The sequence below is a fragment of the Pyxicephalus adspersus genome, chromosome 8 (assembly GCF_032062135.1).
Source record: "Pyxicephalus adspersus chromosome 8, UCB_Pads_2.0, whole genome shotgun sequence".
Lineage (NCBI taxonomy): Eukaryota > Metazoa > Chordata > Amphibia > Anura > Pyxicephalidae > Pyxicephalus > Pyxicephalus adspersus.
Window position 1 is genome coordinate 56,048,573 of NC_092865.1, and position 19,937 is coordinate 56,068,509.

The 19,937-nt window shown below is 38.6% G+C and overlaps 1 protein-coding gene across 1 annotated transcript in view; it reads left to right on the forward strand.

Moving 5' to 3' along the window:
* TMF1 (TATA element modulatory factor 1) overlaps window positions 1-12,188 on the forward strand; it is a gene marked incomplete in the record, with an annotated part of 22,279 nt that extends 10,091 nt beyond the window's left edge. Inside the window, 11 exon segments of the mRNA XM_072421212.1 lie at window positions 749-891; window positions 1,579-1,745; window positions 2,963-3,119; window positions 4,773-4,938; window positions 5,386-5,578; window positions 6,312-6,381; window positions 6,472-6,564; window positions 6,973-7,092; window positions 7,623-7,775; window positions 8,355-8,480; window positions 11,001-12,188. Coding sequence (XP_072277313.1) covers window positions 749-891; window positions 1,579-1,745; window positions 2,963-3,119; window positions 4,773-4,938; window positions 5,386-5,578; window positions 6,312-6,381; window positions 6,472-6,564; window positions 6,973-7,092; window positions 7,623-7,775; window positions 8,355-8,480; window positions 11,001-11,144 — 1,532 coding nt within the window.
* Between the last annotated feature and the right edge of the window lie 7,749 nt (window positions 12,189-19,937).

The following is a 19,937-nucleotide window of genomic DNA, read 5'->3' on the forward strand; positions in this document are numbered from 1 at the left end:
CCCGCCCACGAAGGCGGCGCCGATTGATTTGATGAATGCCGATCGGCGCCGCCTTCGTGGGCGGGCACAAGTGCCGCACGCTGGATCTCAGGGGAAATCAAATCAAATTTTGTTTTTCTTGTTTTCCCTTGTGCGGAAAACCTGGTGCGTCTTATAGTCCGGAGCGTCTTATGGTCCGAAAAATACGGTACTTCCTTGACCTCATAGTGCTTTTATTTTCTGGGAGTGTCTAATTGCCATCCGTGCTAGCACACCTTCTTTAGTCATCCCATTAGCACACCATGTAAATGTGTATACCACATCACTAGAGTGACACTGATGAGTCTGCTGGGGCTGCTGAGGTCATAGACGATGACTGTTCCCTGTAGCAGTCTTAGGGCTAGTTGATCTGTACAGGTAGATAACATGCTAAAACTTAATAGGTACACATATAATCCTATAGAAAATTTGTTTTTAAATGAATGGTTTGGGGACAGGATCCCTTTTAGAGATTATTTCTCATATTGTATAATTATGTGGCTGCAGTATGTACATTTGTAATCATTCTTTTCAGCAGTCGGCATTTCTTTCCTTCCCAGACTCTTCAGTACAATGCAACTTCACCAGCTCTGTTATTGTTAAAAGCAAACAGCCAGGCCTGGATTTAGCATATTGTACACTTGTAAATGTCAGCAGTCATACATCAGTTAGCAGCAAAAACTGATTGTTCTTTTATCCCTAACAAACTAAACATGTCCTGCTGTGACAGGGGAGAAGCTTTCTAAACAACAGCTGCACAATTCCAATATCATTAAAAAGCTGCGATCGAAGGAAAAGGAGCACGAGCACACAATTACAAAACAGACAAAGAATATTCGGGAGCTGGAGGATGACCTTCAGCACCTAAAGCAGGTAAGGTTTGGGTTCAGTGGCTGGAATTCTTGCTTTTGCAAGGTACGAATCTCAACCAGGAAACCATCTGCAAGGAGTTTGTATGTTCTCCCTTTGTGGGTTTTTTCCCACATACCAAAAACATGCAGTTAGGTTAATTGGTTTACGCTCAAAATTGGCCTTAGATTGTGGTAATGATGACATATGACTATGGTAGAGCATTGCACTGTGAGCTCCTTTGGGGGACAGTTAGTGATGTGACTATGGACTTTGTAAAGCGCTGTGTAATGTGTTGGCACTATATAATTACAAATTAATAACAGTATAAAGTATTAATATTATCACCCCTGCAAGTAAATAGGGTGACCATAAGACAGACAGAAATAAAAAATATATTCAGTAGAGATGTACTGCTCCATAATTGTGGCACAGCAGATGCAGAATTCTTGCTGTGTCTCAGAAAATGTAAAAACAAAATCATATTTGGTATTCTGGACATTTTGTCAAGGACATGAGTTACAACAGATATAAAACATGCTAGTATTAGCCATTAGGTCTAAAGAGATTTTTTATGTATGTCTTTATGTAATCGTTTCACTTTTTTTTTTATTTTTTTTATTTTTTTTTATTTTTTTCCCTTTGTAAATTTTAGTTTACCGCTTGGCTGTAGTTACCTGTATTAGGCAGTAAGAAGTATTTGTCTTGCAGACTTTGGATGGTAAGGAAGAGCTGGAAAAGCAGCATCGGGAGAACATCAGGAAGTTAAACGGCGTGGTGGAAAGGCAGGAGAAGGATGTAGGAAGACTGCAGGCCGATCTGGAAGAAGTTCAAGAGAAGAACCGCAGCCTTCAGGCTGCTTTGGACAGTTCATACAAGTAAGATAACAAGCTTATTATTGCTTCCTATAACCCTGCTAAGGAGATCCAACTCTTCCATATGCCCTGGTGGCTGTTCATGGTATTTATGTCTTTACAAGCTCTTCAATTTTTTTTTTATTTTTTTATGTTCATTATATGGCCAAAAAGTATGTAGATACCCATCCAGTATATGTGAGTTTTTTTGTAAAGATCCAGATGTTTTCCAGTAAGGGATACTATTTCCAGATTGGGAAGGCCCCTGCCTACATGTATGCACCATCACAGAGACTTGATCGCAGCCCTACTGATTCCCACTGGGATAAATAAAGCTGGATCTCCCTATCCAGCATTGGTGCTTACTTGAAAAATGCTTTTTTTGCTTAATGGGTACAATTTCCTTAAAGTAGAACTTTTAAAAATCCCACTTACCTTTACTTCCGCTCTTGTTCAGGTGTAAGTTTGAGTAATGAATGCAGCTGCAAATGTAAAACAAAAGGGCAATCTCGCTGGGTATGTGTGAGATCAGCACCTTTTTTTTCAATTTTTTTACTTTATATAGGAGTGTCATCTACCGTTTCATATAAAGTAAAAATTGTAGTGACAGGTCCGCTTTAGCACAGGCTCCAAAATCTTGTAACAAGCCTTTGCAGAAGTGAGGAAATTAGGTCTCTGTTTTAATGCACAGTTTCAGAATGGGATATCCAACCAACTAATATAGATGTGGTGGTACACATGTCCAAATACTTATAAAGTGCCTGTCTGAGCTCAAAAACCTTTAATTTTAGTTTGGGATAGAGTTATAGATTTTGACCGTCAGTGTTCCCACAAGGAGTAGTCCTTGTTTGTCTGTCCTGTTGGTCATTGTCATTGGGGCAAAACACAATAGGAAATCTACAATGGTAGTACAAAAGTTGTCACTGAAACAAGAGTTTCCTACTTTAGCTCCTAAGAGGATAAAATTTGCTCTAGATATACTTTTCATTTAGAAATAATAAATAAACCAAGAGTGCAACTTCATGAAATTACTTTATCTTTCTCTGGAATGTTGGCGTTTGTTGAGTACATGGCCTGGGATATTTCTATTATATTTTTGTATTGGTCATAAATGGATGCAGTCAGGTCACCGAGCATAGCGCTGCTGAGATTCTGTGACAGATTTTTTCCATCTACATACAGACGGGATTTTCCTGGTGAACCTAGGAACCCTTCATGTGTGTCTCTTTTCACTGTTACAGGGAGCTTGCAGAGTTACACCGGGCCAACGCAACAAAAGCCAGCGAGGCTCAAGAAGTGGCATTAAGCTGCGAGATCAAAGCAAAAGAAGAAATTTGTATGGCACTAGAGAAAGCCAAGGAGGAGTCACAGAAACAGCAGGAGGCATTGGCAATGCAGGCGAGTAATCTCATCATCTTGTTATTCATCTTTATTCTTTCCTGGAAATAATTATTTCCCATCATTCTTCATTTCTCTCTACAAGCTTTTAAATTATTTATACTATCCATTATTATTTTCCCCAGAGAGGGATGTTCACATTAAAAAGTCTCAGCATACACACACTTGTACTTTTCATGACCAGGAGTCATCTATGCCTAGGTGTTTGTCCAGGCCAATTTGGCTACATAAAAATGTTTAAACCATATGCTGCTTTTATTTCCTGGATTGTTTTTTATTAAATACCCACTTTTTATTATCAGTTTTAATTATCACAAATTAGCATTTTTTCGCTTTCACAAGCTAAACATTCTATTTTATTGATTGACTTCCACTTTCATAGCCAGATTTGGCCTGTGTTGCTTCTGTCAGAATGTCTCCCTCTTTATATGGCAGTCCAGCAGCAACAGGCGGTGAATCTGTTGCTAGCTATAGTTTGCAAGAGACAGGATTATTAAAAAATACAAGAGAAACACATTCATTGTTGTCCAGCTTTTGCAGTCAGTTTTCTCTCTCTCTTCCAAGAAATGTGAGAGCATCACCTTGCTTACCCAGGTGGCAAGAAAATGACACATGCAAGCGGTTTCATTCTTTGCTGTGTTTGTCAAAGTGATTGATAACTTGATAAAGTTTTTACCAGCAGCAAATCCCCAGTTTGACAAGGCCCTAAAATATTTTAGTGATCTCATAATGGACAAACACGCTGATTAGCTCCTAGTAACTGTATCTTACACAATTGCTGGTGCTAGTTCTATTTCAGCATATTTATTAAAGTAACCTCCATATGGGAGGTTTTCCATCACAAACTCTTTATTGTAGAGGTTGTTAAAGAGAAGGGGTTTAGTTACCAATAGACATTAAATGGCAGTTGGATTTGCAGGTGTAACCAGAATTCTTCAAAGAACTTTTCTGTGAAACATCTCTTTATAAACTTGCATGCTTAGATCTTCTGTGTGTAGGATTAGGTCTAGAGGAGAACAGTGTTCAACCCAGAAATTTTAACCTGGGTGGAAAGAAATTGCAGCCCTGGTATTGTGACCCAACTTATCAGTAACCACCCAAAACAGCTTAAAGGGACTGGGGAGAACAATGGAGAACAAATGAGAGTGTGACTCCTGCCTTTGCTTATTTCAGAAGAAAAACAGCCATCAGGCCAAAGCTAATAAGCTTGGTTAGCCAGGGCTGTCTACAGTTGTATAATAGAAGTATGATATTCTCATTGCAACCATAATCAGAGGGTTATGTTGTGAGAGGCTTTGCAATGGACCATTGTGTACAGGTATCCTTTTGTGCACAGCAGATTCTTTCACATGATGTGTAGGCCTTCTTTTGAAAATATGTACAAGATAAATTATCTGGCTTAGAATATCAAATAAAATAGAACAACCTCATATGTTAGAAAAATTTATGAGCCAGTTGGGGTTCCCCAACTTTTTTGGAACTATATGCCCCTGTAAAGTGTTAGAATTTGTAGTTCCCCAGTAGCTGGAAAGACAAAGCTTATATTTGTCTTTCTCTGAACATATTAGCAACTTTGCATCCAATTTCTAGTTTTTATTTATTCTTTCTTTGTTGTCTTTTTGCCAAAAATCTAATTTATCTGTTTGTTATCAGGTAGCAGACCTGAGAATTGCTCTTCAAAGAGCAGAGCAACAGGCTGCAAGGAAGGAAGATTATCTGCGACAAGAAATTGCAGAATTACAACAGGTGAACTGTAGTTTACATAGATATGAAATATGTAAACAATTTCTTTCTCTCTACATCTTTAATTTTTATTTGTAAGGCGGCACTGTCACTAGTATAAAAAAATCTTCTCGCATCCTGCTATACTTATTAGGATGAGGCGGAATATTTTACAGATGGGTTCCCTTCTGCATATGAAGTTACATTTTGTAATGCTGGACCTTAAATATGTACCTCAATAGCCATAAATCCACTTTGTGTGCACCAGATCCCTCTGTAGACTTAGATGTTACCTTGTAAAATAGTGATGACATCATATTTGTTCTGCAGATCCTTTCACAACAGGCTGCCTGCAGAACATTACACAGGGATAGATACAAAACCAGTTACCCAGTCATTAAAATTTGTTCTTATATTGAAGGTCTCTATTACAAAAAGCTCCCACATGTAGTAAAGGTGTGAAAATTCTTTATTGCTGGATTATTTTACATAATACCCGGTTTCTTTATTCTTTGACTCCTTATTACATTTTTCTTTGCTATAGCTGAATCCCAAACTTGGTTGGCATCAGCAGTGGAGAAGGAAAGGGCATCCACTGAGGAGCTCCTGTCCATAAAGATGCAAATATCGGCAATGGAGTCTCAGAACAGTCTTCTCCGACAGGAAAAGAGCCGCTTCCAGGCTCAGCTAGAAGTGGAAAAATCCAGGCTTTCAAAGATGGAGGACGAGCACAGCAGGTATGTAGACAGACCATTGTGCAATAATTGGTGTTCTCTGTCAAATGTTTCTTTAAAAAAAAATGGTAATAGTGCAGCTGCAAAACAGGAGCCAGTGAGGAATGATACATATTTCATTTCAGTGCAAGCTACAGTTAAAGCTTGCACAAGTGTCTGCAATGAGCAGTATGTAGACAATGATTAATGGTTTCCTATGCAAACAAGTGCATATCAGTGAATATACATGACCTCTAGGTATTTGCTGCTCCTTTTTGGTACTTTTTGGTAATTGACCACCATGATGTAACTCCTGCATTCTAGAATTGTATATATCAATGCAGTGTGCTGGGAAAGTAGATACACTACTTATGCATGTGTACACTAGAGACAAAATGTTAGGCATTGTTTTTTTTTTTGCAGAAGCAAGCAAACCGCCTTCTGCTTAAACTATGTCTTCTATTTTTTTCCTTTTCAATAAAGTCCTGTTTTTTGTCCATTTGGTGTAGTTTGAAGGCTTAGTAGTTTTTTTAAGAGTGAACAAAGTATTCCCCGTGTCTATTGCTTTGCATGAATACATTGTTGTATGTCAAACAATATATATATCAAACACTAGATGGCAGTCATAGCATGTAGAAATGTTTCACACAGCTACTCTATACACTAAATATTTTTTTCTTTTGGTCAACACTTGCATACCATAAACCTCTATAAAGACTGCAAGAATTCCCATAATATCTCACCCTCTCACCTACAGAAACCAGGTTGAGCTGGAAAATATAAAGATGGAGTACACAAAAGTGGTTGAAGATGCCAGAAAAGAAAAGGTTAGAACATAACTGGTTATGTAGTTTTCTCTTTATCATGTGTTTCTTTCCTATCATCTATCTCATAATAAAATGTTTGAATTTCTTTAGAATCTGTTGACCAGCCAGTTGGAGATGGAGAAAATGAGGGTAGAGCAGGAGAAGAAAAAAGTCTTGCTAGCTCAGGAAGCTGTGAAAGAGAAGGTAATGGTCATATGTTTTATTTTTTATTTTTTTTGGGCAGTTTGTAACTCTCAGGTCAGTTTAACAGATACCTATGCTCTTTTTGGCTAGCTGTAAGGGTGGTAGCTCTGCCACTGATCAGCAATGTAAGGCATTCTTCTGGGGGCATTCTGAGGGACAACCTCACTAATGTACTGTGAGCTGTGGATATAGTTATTATAGCAGGGGTTCCCTCATGTTAAAAAGGTCAAGAAACACTACTCTAAGCAAACGTCTTTATCTTCAGAAAATTGTGATGCCCTTTTTCTGAAAAAAAAAAAAAATAATGCATGGCTGTTATGATTCTGTGGACTGTGCCACGCTTAAACTACTAAAGACAAAAAGAAAAAAAAAATTTCCCCTTTCAAAATATTTTTTTTTTTTCTTTAGGAACGTAAGTCCTATGGATTACCTTCATCAGAACCTGGCACTTCCACTCCAACGCTGTCCAGATCCAGCTCAGTTAGCGGGGCAGATCTGACCGGTTTGCAGACATCTCTTTTGGCCCAGGTAAGCAGAGCTTAATCATGTTTTTTTTTATCTTTGTAATTTGTTCTGATTTAAAGTTTTACCTTTTTTCTACTTATAGTCATGTACTTCTACATGTTATGAATTGTGAATTTTACTTGGGAATGCTTATAATAACTTTTCTCTTAAAGAAAATGCTTCTTCGTGCTCTGTGCTGGCAGAGTTGAATAACACTTATACCTCTAAGCACAAGTGTCCTCATTCAGACTTGTATTGCAAAGGAACACACAATGGGCTGTGTTTGTCAAGTCCTGTTACTGAGATTCAATTACAGAGGGCACTGGATCTAACATTGGTGCCTGTTGGACTGTACAGTACATCTGGGTCAAGTACTTGTACATCTACATGTCTAAGGCATAATAATTTTATTTTTCCTCATAAAGTGTTTGCTTCATGCACAACTTGAGTTTTTCTTTATGTACATTTTGGACAATTATCTATATTTTTTTCATTGCCTATTATGTGCAGATGTGTTCTTTTTTTCACATTTTTCTTTTTATGCATAAACCCAGGATGAGTCCCATGACCACCTATATGGATCTATGACCATGTCTATCAGTGGTACAAACCTCTATGATGCTGTACGGATGGGTGCCGGCTCCAGTGTCATTGAAAACCTACAGTCTCAGCTAAAACTGAGAGAGGGGGAGATCACCCAGCTTCAGGTAACAGATCGTTCAGGCCTGCACCCAGAAAATGAAAAACAAAAATCAATAAACTAATGTATGTTTAAAGCTTGTGTATGCTTAGTATATGTCAGAGTAAAATTACAAAAACAAAACTAAAAATTCAAATCATTTCCCAAATACACTTAAATTTTTCAACATTTTTCTTTTATAACTACAGAATTTAAATGTTGATCTGCTAGGAATTCAGTGTTCTCCTAACTTCCTGTTTGGGCTAACAACACAGTGCCTTTGCTGTCTTTAAATCCCAAAATGTGTATTTGGCTTTGCTTCCTGGACTTCAAAACTCCAAATTTCCCTGGAATCTCCTGCTTCAGTCAAAAGACTTTGTGGAAAGTGTTCAGGCCATAACAAAGATGTCCCTTTTCCTACATCTGGATTTCCCGTGTTTTTTTTTTTTTTTATAGAACCTAAAGGCATACAATTTAAATAATAATGAGATGTTGGGACATCTGCCTAGCCTCAAATTTTTGCACTTGAAAGCATCTAGGTTATATATTAGTATCAGCGTGACTTGCTGTGACCTGCAAAGCCTTACTGTTGTTTTTCACTTTAAAGCTTGAAATCGGGAACTTGGAGAAAACCCGCTCCATACTTGCTGAAGAAGTTGTTAGGCTGAACAATCTGAACGATGAGCTGGAAGAGAAAGTGAAAGATATTCCCAAACTACGGGCTCAGATGAAGGTAGGTAGACTTGGATTGTGAGTAACATGTTAAAAGCTCCAATGTTCTAATACATGAGAATAATCCACCTTGTTCTGCACATTAGCTGTTGCTTTATAATATTGATATGGTTCTCTACAAAATAAAGATAAAACATCGCAGCATCCTACCTTTTAGTTCTTTTTGTTTCAAGCAGCGAGCTGACCCTTGGGAGGATTTATGCAAATATCAAAATACTTTGAATGGGTGGATGTCAAACTGGAAATGTAGGTGTTTCTAAACAGACTGGGCCTGATTTAATAAAGTTTTCCAAGCCCTGGCGAAGATAAACTTAACTTTTTAACTTTACTTAACAAGGTAGACAACCCTTATATATATAAAGTAAAAAATTCATTTAAAAAAAAAAAAAAAAAAAAAAAAAAAAAGGTGCAGCACAGCCCCTGGATCGCTGCGGTGACAGCTAATAGAAGATGAATGGTCTAGCTTCACCAGTCTTGGGGAGCTTTAATGAATCAAGACCGCTATATTTGCATGCAGCCTTCTCTAGGAAACATCCATAAATAATTCTGAGCCTTCATAATTATAATAACTGAAATCCAAATAACCACCTGAGCGTTACCCTGAGGTCTAGATTTCTGTACCAAAAGCGTTACAGGTTTTAATGAATTTTTTGGTTTTAAATTGTAGACCTGTAACTTACAGAAATTTGTCCGAACAGGGTTCTAGTAGATATCATGAATATAAAAAATGCTTGAAACACACAATCATGTAAAAAAAAAAAACTTTTTATAAATTTAATAATAATTTTTTTTCATATAAAACATAAAAAAAACCTTTAAAAAAAAAAGTTTAAAAAAAAAAATAGTGTATAATGTAATGTACAGTAGCTTATATAATATATATATAATACAATTATATATATATTATATAAGGATTTCTTTGTATTGAACTCAATACAGCTTTTTTGTATTGAGTTCAATGCAAAGGAACTCAATACAAAATTTTGAATTTCCCGCCCGCCTCCCTCCCGCGCCGGCGCATGCAGCGACGTCACCGGGAAACTTCGGTGATCGTCACTGCACTCGCCGGATGAAGATAAAAGAGAGAAGACGTGTCCGGAGGAGCTGCGGGGAGAAGGTGAGTATTTTTTTTTTTTGCGATCGACGCTGGATCATCGCACGGAGAGAGAAGAAGCCGGCCGGTTTAGTTTAGAAGAAGAAACTGGCCGGCGGGCTTAGAAGAAACTGGCCGGCCGGCTTAGAAGAAGAAGCCGGCCGGCTTCTTCTTCCCGGAGAGGACACCCGACGCTGGAGGACGACGCTGGAACACGACCGATGGACGATCGCAGCGGCATCAGGTAAGTGATCGATAAACCCGAACTTTTCTCACTGTATTTTCATACAGTGAGAAAAGTTCGGGGTTATCGATAATTGTAACTTTTTGAAGCCCGTACCAAGGTCGGGCTTGTCGCTTAGGTGGTTAATGAAAGGTGTAGGCATTTCAGAATGCCTGACATTCATTTATAGAAACAGCAGTTTGAAGACCTTTTGGTGCACTACAGCTGTTTTTTCTTTTTTTTTTTATTCTCCAGTGTTATCAAATCAAACCAGTGTATTTACTACATGAGGTTAAATCACAAGCTGGTTTCCTGTATTTCTCAGGAACTACAATACTGAGAGAGCCTAATGAAAATTCCCAGTTGTGCTCAAATTTTGCAGCAATTTATAGTGTTGAAAGTGCTGTATTCTTTTAATTATGAAATGAAATCAATGATTGCTATTCCATTAATAAATAAAAAATAGCCTGAAATGCTGCTTTGATTAAAAAGCGGTTGGTGGGGTCTTCCAAGTACAGGTAATCCTGAAAACTTTTTTTTTGCAGTCTCTTTCCACACAATAGAGATTTCCTTCACATTTTAAGTCATTGTAGCTCACCACTCCTTTAGCTGTAGTGGCTCATTAGTTTTCGTTAGCTTTAAAACTAATTATGTTTTCTCCAAGTACAGAAAGTAACAGTTCATCTTAGGGGGTCTGTTTAAAAGGCAGGTAATCTGAAAACAAACAATCTTCAAGAAAACGTTTCCAGGTAGAAAGTCAGTCACTGCCACTGAAAACACATGGACCTAGAAGATTCTTTACTAGAGATGAGCAGTTTTATTTCTACTTTTTTGTAAACTTTAATGCCTCCCTTTGTTTGAGAGAGGGAGGTGTTTGTAGTGCAGACCAGAAGGGCAGCCTATGGTGGAAACTCTGCTGGTCTATAAATACAATACAAGCCTTGTCACCGTGGGAAAGTATTTTTCTGTCAAAATCAAAGGAAAGAAAAAAAAAATGATGCAGCCTCCAAATTCAGGACTGGCAATCTGCAATATACCACATTTTTGTTTTGTGTTTTAGTTGTGATTTATTGGAAATGTAACATCTTTTACATATGTACTGGTGAATTATGCACAACGGCTCCTGACAAACCAAACTCCATTCCTACATATTTACTGTCTAACAGTCTATTTATTATTATTATTTATTATTTCTAATGTTTCAGGACTTGGACCAGAGATACAACACCATACTGCAGATGTACGGCGAAAAGGCGGAAGAGGCAGAGGAGCTGCGTTTAGATTTAGAAGATGTAAAAATTATGTACAAGACTCAAATTGATGAACTTTTACAACAAAGGAATAACTGATTTACCTGAAGTTTAACAGTTACAAAAAATCACTTTAGTAGGCTGACAAACAACAGTTTTAACTGGTAATATGTTTAATATGTAATTACCTTGTAAAAAAAAGTGTACATTAGCAAAGTTTTATCCTCCGCATGTTTATAATGACCGTCTGCTCTGTAGCCATTTCTTAGAGAGCAGCTACCCCCCCCCCCAATCAGATATATATTGCAGTGGTGGGAAGGAGGGATTAAGTCTACACCAAGGTTGTCTTTTTTGTCAGCGGTTACACCCTTCCTCGCTTTCAGAGACTTCTGGAATAGCCTTGACAATGTGAGATAGCTTTGAAGCAAAGGTATGCACAGGGACAGAATTCCTACCTGTCCCTATTTATTATGGATCATTCTACCCCATTTGCAAGGATAGGATTGAGCCTAAAATAAATGGGTATGGGTGGAGAATCTGTGCCCACAGACTGCAGCTGAGCTACTTCTTTTACTGGTCTGTCTCTACATATTCCGAGTAGGGAGAAGATATGTTTTCTGTGCTTCACTCTAATGGCTTTTGTAATATAAAGGAGGAGAAAATGCTAATTCAGCATTTACTATGCCCTAATTAGCCAGTATTGAAGCCCTGATGGTATCCCACACCACCTTAAATTAAGAAGTTTGGTTTGGGGAGAGGAAAGTTGCTCTTTAATTTAAATTATTTGTGTAATATTTAAATTTAGTCTTTCTTTTAAAGATTGGTTAAACTAATTGCTTATATTTTATTGACCATAAATAATCTTTTTGTTGGAAAAGGAATATATGGTTCTCTTGTAAATGTATAGGCCAAGCCGATTAAAAGCACAGTTATTATTTTATATTTTATTTTCCTTTAGCGTCAATTTGCACTCTTCTTTCCAAGGACAGCAGTCATTTTAGTGTTGATTTGGTAACTTATTTATGAAAAATCCACGCAAAATTGTCTTTTATTTTCTGTCGGAGCTTACAAAGTGGTGGAAAGCTGAAACCACAATTGTGATAAAAGAATATTGAAAAAAATAAATATATTTGAAAACAGGAATCACTGAACATTGTGATAGTTTACTCTATTTGCCTAAGTACACTGAAGGTCCAATTTTCTCTTTGTAGAGGTGATCATTTCCAGCCTAAATTTTTTGATAAGTTGGTCATACACTGTTCAGTGTTTGCATGATCAGATAATTAGTATCTTCCTGATGCCTGTCAATACCATGGCTTAGCATAGGTCACCCCTCAATATTTATCAGCCATATCTGTCAGAATGCCACCACCACTAGCTTTTGTATACTTGGCTGCAGTACACAGCTTTGCAGCCCTTTAACCTCATTGCTCAGTCTTGTATGACAGATATCCCTGTCCTGGAACTTTATGTCCATGCTCGAATTTGGAGTGGACCCTCCTGGCTCTCAATTCCTTTAGAGTTCAGGGTTCTATTGAAAATGGAACCTTGTTGATAGAGTTGAGCTTTGGCCATAGTCGACCAGATAATTATGGTACTCACCTACTTCCTTTTTTGCACCCTATGAAGATGAGACCAGGATCCTGTTACTGCTGCATCCCCCACAGCCACCATCTCTGCAATCCTCTTTGGTGATTGGCTGGCTCAGGTGTCAAATTGTTTCTAGCATCCAGCTTTGCACGCAGTGTGCACAGAGTCACCAGGACCTAGGGAAGTTTTTTGGCAATAGAGACTTTGCATGAGTCTTCCCCCAACTACCTCTACCACTTGATGACTTTTTATTCTGGTAACCCTACTTCTGCTTTAACATCCTTAAAGTTGGACACAGGCATACTTACTGTTCATCCCACAGCTTGATGTGACTGAGCTTAAAGAAGACCTATAATGAGAGAATGCCAGTTCTCTGAATGTAATGTTCTTTTAATGTCAGCAAATTCAGTCAAACACCTGAAACAAGTGTAACAGATAACTGTATGACAATAAGTTGAACACCTGAGCTGCATCCTTATTCTCAGTTAGTGATTCAGAAAGTATTAAAGCCTGAGAACACCAACAAGGGAAACTGTATTTTCTTTTTAGACCAGGTCAGCAGTTGCAGTTTAATTTTTTTAATATAGATCCACTTCCAGACAATTGAAAGGGGGAAGAAGGGTGTACAATGTGAAAAAGAGCATGTATCCTTTAAAATGAATTTCAGCTTCAAAACCTTTTTATGCATATTCCACTTAAAATATTTTATTTAAAAAGCACCTACATGTAATGCTGCACAATACATGGGGACAACAGAAAATAAACCTTTATATATCTGTGACATATACCAACAATGGTATAGGAAGGGAAGATGACCCTATCCCACAGAGCTAACACTTGGAGATAATAAATTTGAATAGCGATGTTAGGCAGCACAATGAAAGTTGTGTTTGTCAGTGATGATAGTTTCCAGATCGAGCGCCTTCACCCGGAGGAGCTACATATCAATATACGTTCTCATTTTACCACCCCATGCATGGCTTATACCAGGTATAAAGGTATCAGATAATACTGGGTGGAGGTTTTCTGGTGTTATTTAATCACATAATGCAATGGTGACCTTTGTTCTGCAGTGATTCTTGTAAAAATGAGTAATTTTCATTTTTTTCAGAACATTTTTGCCTGCCCCTCCACCTTTTTGGCCATAGATGAAAAATGATTTAGATGATGGCCAAAATGTTTGCTCAATGCAAATGTATTGTGATTTGTTTTTTTCTTTTTTTGCTGTTGGACAAAGTGATTGGCACATTTTGGTAATGCACAGATAAATGTAGTATTTATAATAAGAGCAATATTGAGCCACAACTAAACAGAATGGAACTGAAACATAAAACAGCAGCTTATGCATAGCAGCAGGCGGTGAGAGACATCAGCTGTTGTTGAAGCTCCATTACAAATCCTTTGCAGCTGGAGTGCCCTATTTGCTGCAATATTGGAATTTAATGTTATTCGTTTCTGGTGTGGTTTAGGACGTTCCAACTATCCATCCACAGCTGCCTGCACAAGTGGGGAAAAAATATTTTCACATATGGGAGGGTGAACCTCTTCTATAATATGTATATATGTTACAACATTTCCGCTGTGGTGCCAGATCACTCTTTTAGTAATTGTGTGGAATAGACAGTCGCCTGATGACCATGTTGGTTCCTTAATACCTCTATGACGCTTTTGTGTCCTGCAGTGAATAGGATTTGAGGAAGGAAGCACAGAGCAGTAGTGGACATAATATTGGCTTTATCAAAGATGTGAGATAGAATCAGCATATGGGCCCTGCAAGGGAGTGAAGTTTTAACCAGACAAGTAAGCATAAACCAGCTTCCCTAATATGGTATTGCAAATGCAATTGTTTTATTCTCCTGATAAGGTCACATTAAAGAGACAACAAAAAAGTTGCAGGAAAAAGCAAAGAATAATTCCATATTTTAAATGCAAGCATCATAGTTGCTAGAAACTAACACACACGAATGAAATCTAAAGATGGGGGCAGCAACCTTATCACTTGCAGTCCCTTCACCAGCTCTAGCTGGTGAAGACTAGCATATGTCAGCCTGCATTCCTCTAGAAGAAGGAAATACAGTCTTAAGGCACACCTACTTCAACTTAAAACCCAAGTGAATGACATACGTGATACACTAGTTACTTACAACCTGAAACATTAACAGACTACCTTAAACAAGCGCACTACTCATACAGAAGGGACATCACCTGGCCCTTTCTGCAATAACCTGCCTGAATCACATAAGTTTCCACAAAATGGAATTTAGGTTCCACTTATATGATGCATTCACTTGTGTGGGGACCCAAACTCATACCAATCACATCTGCAATCTTTTGAACAATCATTTGTTAACCACATGTATGCTAATGTGCATACAAGAAACTAAATGTGTCACATAGAAAAACAAAAAAGCATAAACTTGGATATTGTGCAAAATTTGCTTCTGGTGTCCAATTAATGCATTTTCCTTAAAAAATGCTATTAGAACAAAAAGAGACAAGTAAGCAGGACAGGAAATAGGATTATGAGATAACAAGAAAGTTGGCCCAGGGTCTATGGAAATATAAATTTGTTCCTTGGCATTACTAAAGATAAATTGTAATTGGTTGGTATTATCCAAGGCACATTAAACCTTGCGCCTTAATCAATATTAGTTAAGTTTTTGTTCACTGGAATTTTAATAAAAACACATCTTAAAAAAACAAGATGCAGAAGATTTTTGCTTTAGAGAATATGGCACAGATAGTAAAAGACTCCAGCTGCAACACTACTTTTACCAGAAATTTCAATATCAACCAGATTAAAAAACAGTCATTCATAGGCTGTTTTCTTGTAGTTGGTCACTATTTGAAAGCTTGGCTTGGGAATGCTAACCTAAAGAATAACATTTATTCTTCATAAAGACAACAATTCTTCATAGCATAAAAGTACGCAGCTCCTGCAGATTTATTAGTTGCATATCCATAATGTGAATCTTCCATACCGCTATATTCCAAAGGCGCTCTATTGGATTGAGATCTGGTGACTGTGGAGGCCATCTGAGTACAGTGAACTCTTTGTCATGTTCAAGAAATCAGTTAGAGATGAACGTAGCCATCAGCAGATGGGTACATGTCGGGTATAAAAAAAATGGACATGGTTAGCATAAATACTAGGCACTAAGGTGCACTAAAGTGTGCCACGAAAATACCCCCCACCACACACTATTACACTGCCACCAGCCTGAAATTGGTGATACAAGACAGGTTGCATTCATACTTTTATGTCCTTGATGCCAAATTCTGACTTTACCATCTGAATGTTGCAGCAGAAATCAAGACTCATCAGACCATACAACATTTTTCCAATTTTCACTTGTGCATGTAAGGCCCCATTTAGCACCAGTATTCACCAGACACCAGTCCCCCAATCTAATGCCGCAGTCCTCACCTATAGCAAGCCCCAGCTCAGCCTCAGGAAGCTGATTACATCTCCCAGCACACAGTTGCCCCCAGGACTCGCGCAAGGGATGGTGTCTGGGCATGGGCTGGCTGAGGACCAGGGGCCCACAGATAAAGCAATACCAGGATTCCAACAGAGACAAGGCCAGAATACAGAGCCAGGTCATTCACAGATAATCCGTCCACCAGGCAAAGTACACAAGGACAAGACACAAGCAGAGTCAGGGTCACAGGCAAAAAGGTCGAACCAACCAGCATAAGAGCACAGGGTCAGATATAGGCAGGGTCAGCAACAGTAAATTAGACAAATACAAACCAGAAGCAAGTTAGCCCTGCTTACCACTAAAACAAGCACTGGGGACTGGGAGCAGAGAGCCTATAAAGTCCCAGCAACCAATGACTGTGCAGGATGTAGTCAGGAACTAATCTGCCTTTAAAACCTCTCTCAGCTGTGCACAGCCTCAGATAATGTGCGGGGGATGCCGATAAAATCAGGCTGCATGGCTAAAGGGAAGTGGGGGCGGCTGCGATCGCATAGTTCTTATCTGTTGCAAGTGACATTGCTGGTGTTTGATACTGCGATGGCGCCCAGCACGGGATTGCCAGGCAGATAAGCATCTCCTGTGAAATTTTGGTGATCCTGTGCAAATTGTAGCCTCAGGTGCCTATTCTTAGCTTGCAGGGCTGGCACCCAGTGTGGTCTCATTCTGCCGTAGCCCGTCTGCTACAAGGTTTGACCTGTTGTGCATTGATAAAAGCTTTTCTGCAGACCTTGGGTGTAAGAAGTAGTTATTTTAGTTACTTTCACCTTTCTATCAGTTTGGACCAATCTGGCCATTCTCCTCTGACCTCTGGCATCAACAAGACATTTAGGCTTGGAGACCTGCTGCTTACTGGATATTTTCTTTTTGCAGAGATGGTGGTGTCAAAATCCCAGCAGATCAGTGGTTTCTGTAATACTCCTGGCACCAACCATGCCAAGTTCAAAGACATTTCAATTGTCTTTCTTCCCATTCTGATGGTAAGTTTGAACTCCAGCAGATCACCTTAACAATGCCTTAATCCATTGTGTTTCTGCTATGTGATTGGCTGATATTTATTAATAAACAATTGAACAAGTGTAGCTAATAAATTTCATTTTCAACTACAATGCTTAAATCAATCGTAATCCAGATCATTTATTAAACAAGTGGAACTTGCAAATTGAAAATTTATAGAGAAAATATTATCTTAACCCCCCCTAGCGGTAATTCCGAGTGTGACTCGGAATGGAAAAAACTAGCAAAAAGCGGTTTTTTGGGTAAGGGTTCCCCTTACCTCAACCCCGCGCTCCAGCGGCGATCAGATGATCCCGCTGTGATGCCGGGGTGCCTCTCCATTGGGGGGCGTGGCCCGGCGGTAAATTTAAAAGCAGATTATCTGCTATTAAAAGCAGTTATCTGCTTTTAAATGCCGCCCGTGTCCCCGCCACCCCGCTGCTCGCATCTGCAGTTAGATCCGATGCACCATGCAGGATTTCTGCATGGTGCATCACATGTAACTGCAGATGCGATCACCAATAGTAAATTCCGGAGTGATGCCAGCGGCGATTTCCCACTGGCATCACCCACGGAAGTTACTGCAGCTGCTCGCATCACCCGGAGATCAGCCTCTGGGTGATGCGAGCAGCTTCAGTGGACTGAGCAGGGCAGCGATAGCGATTTGGAGTCCCTTGTGGAATCGAGCGATAGTGATTTCAGTGCTGTGCGCACATGGTGTCCAATTGACCTTGATGCGGACCAGGCAGCACCGCCAAGATTTCCATTTACCGGCGCACCTGGGATGAAAATTGAGGCTAAATGCGACGACCCCCTGGCATACCTGAAGTTGTTTTTGACCGATGAAGTTATCGAAAAAATTGTTGCACAGACAAACAGGTAAGCCGCTCTTGTGTTTGCTAACTTTTTGAAATTTTTTGCTATTTTTTTTTTATGCAAACATGTGCTGCTTTGTGTTTGATAACTTTTTGAAATTTTTGGAATTTTATGGTCATTTTTTTTTTAATGCAGACATATATGCTAACTTTTTACATTTTTTTTATGCAAACATATTTGCTGCTCTGTGTTTGCTAACATAATACTTGCAACCTTCACACTATAAAAGAACATATCCTAAAATACATTTTTTATTTTGTTTTATGCAGGTACACTGGACAACAACAAGGTGCTCCATATATATATATATATATATATATATATATATATATATATATACTTACCTAAAAGAGCACCTAAGAAATAATAAATAAATAACTTAAGACTACACTGACGTCATGCTGCGCCTCCCTTGTTTTTACGTCTCCAGTACAGAATTTAGTGCAATATAAAGGCGAAAATTGTTATTCAGAATATAAGAATTTACTAGAATCTTATTTTTTTTTTATTAATGAAACATGCAAATAATGTCCAAATCTTTCTGTGGACCACCAAACGTTTCTTGTGGACCACTGATTGGCGACCCCTGGTTTAGTGTTCTTCCAGATAGTGATGCACCAAATCCAATCAATACAATATAATGACACCCTACAATCACTATAACAATGTCCATTATCTGGTCAATGTGTCGATGTGCAAAGTGAACTTTGTGTGGATTTGTGGCACCATCACACACAGCACGCCATGTTCATTCCGTATACAATGCACATAGAGTGATCAGTGGTAATGTAGGTAACTATACAATGCCATCCTGGATTAAATAAGGAAGAGTGAAGAAGTATTTAAAAACAAAGCTCTTTTCCCAGGAGCCCTTATAGCCATAGCAGCATAGCTCCTCTTCTCCTTACCATAGTTCTGTAGTCCATAGACAAACCTAGGCTGGGCAGGTTTTCTGGCACAATCATCCTGTATTTGTTCTGCTTGTTAAACATAACAAGATGCTTCGGTGGCAATGGTTCTATTAGAGTTTACATACCATTTCATATTGTCTTTGGGTGACATTTTTAGGACAGGTGTGTTCAAATACAGAATTTACATTCATTTTAGTCAGGGTGCTGGGAAACATCGCGATTATTGAAATATGGCACCATAGTTTCTTATAATCAAAACAAATTCAATGCCCTTTGTTCACATTTCTCTCAGGTGTGAATAAAGTATCTTTGTTCTACCGTGAAGAATTTCACATTTTTCACTTTACTTGTTTTTTTAGTCTTTTTCCCAGATAAATAAAATGTTCAGGTGTCAGGGAACTCCTGATAAAATGATACCGTATGGGAGGGGGTTGTGTTAATGTCTTCCTTATGTTAATGATTGATGGGAAGAATGTCCCCTCCTCGAACTAGCCATACACTGTGCCATATTTTGACACCTTTTATATTTTTATATTTGCTATTTGTTACAATCTCTGAGGAGGGGGGGGGGGGCAGCTTTTCTATATATATGAGAGCAAATGAAGTAAGGACAATGTAGATATACCAGTCTACTCATTTGCCAGCAATTTATAAGTGCCGTTTGGCAAACTTTGTGATTGGCTGTAGACAGCCGCCCATCAAACTGCTCCAACCTTCCCAGTGACCCTTTAATCCAATGGTCGCCACTAGTGGTCCCTGAGAAAATTTTGGTGATCCAGAAAGATTTGGACATTATTTGCCATTTTTATGTTTTATTATTTCAAAAAATAATATTCTAAGGAATTCCTATATTCTGAATGACAATTTTCATCTTTATTTTGCACTAAATTCGCAAACTGTACTTGAGACAGAAAAACAAGGGAGGCGCCGCGTGACATCAGTGTAGTGTTAAGTTGTAAGAGGCAACTGCTGCCGAGCCGAACGCTTCAGTATTGTTTCCACCATTACAACAGTCACCCCACTCCGAAAATACCGATTCT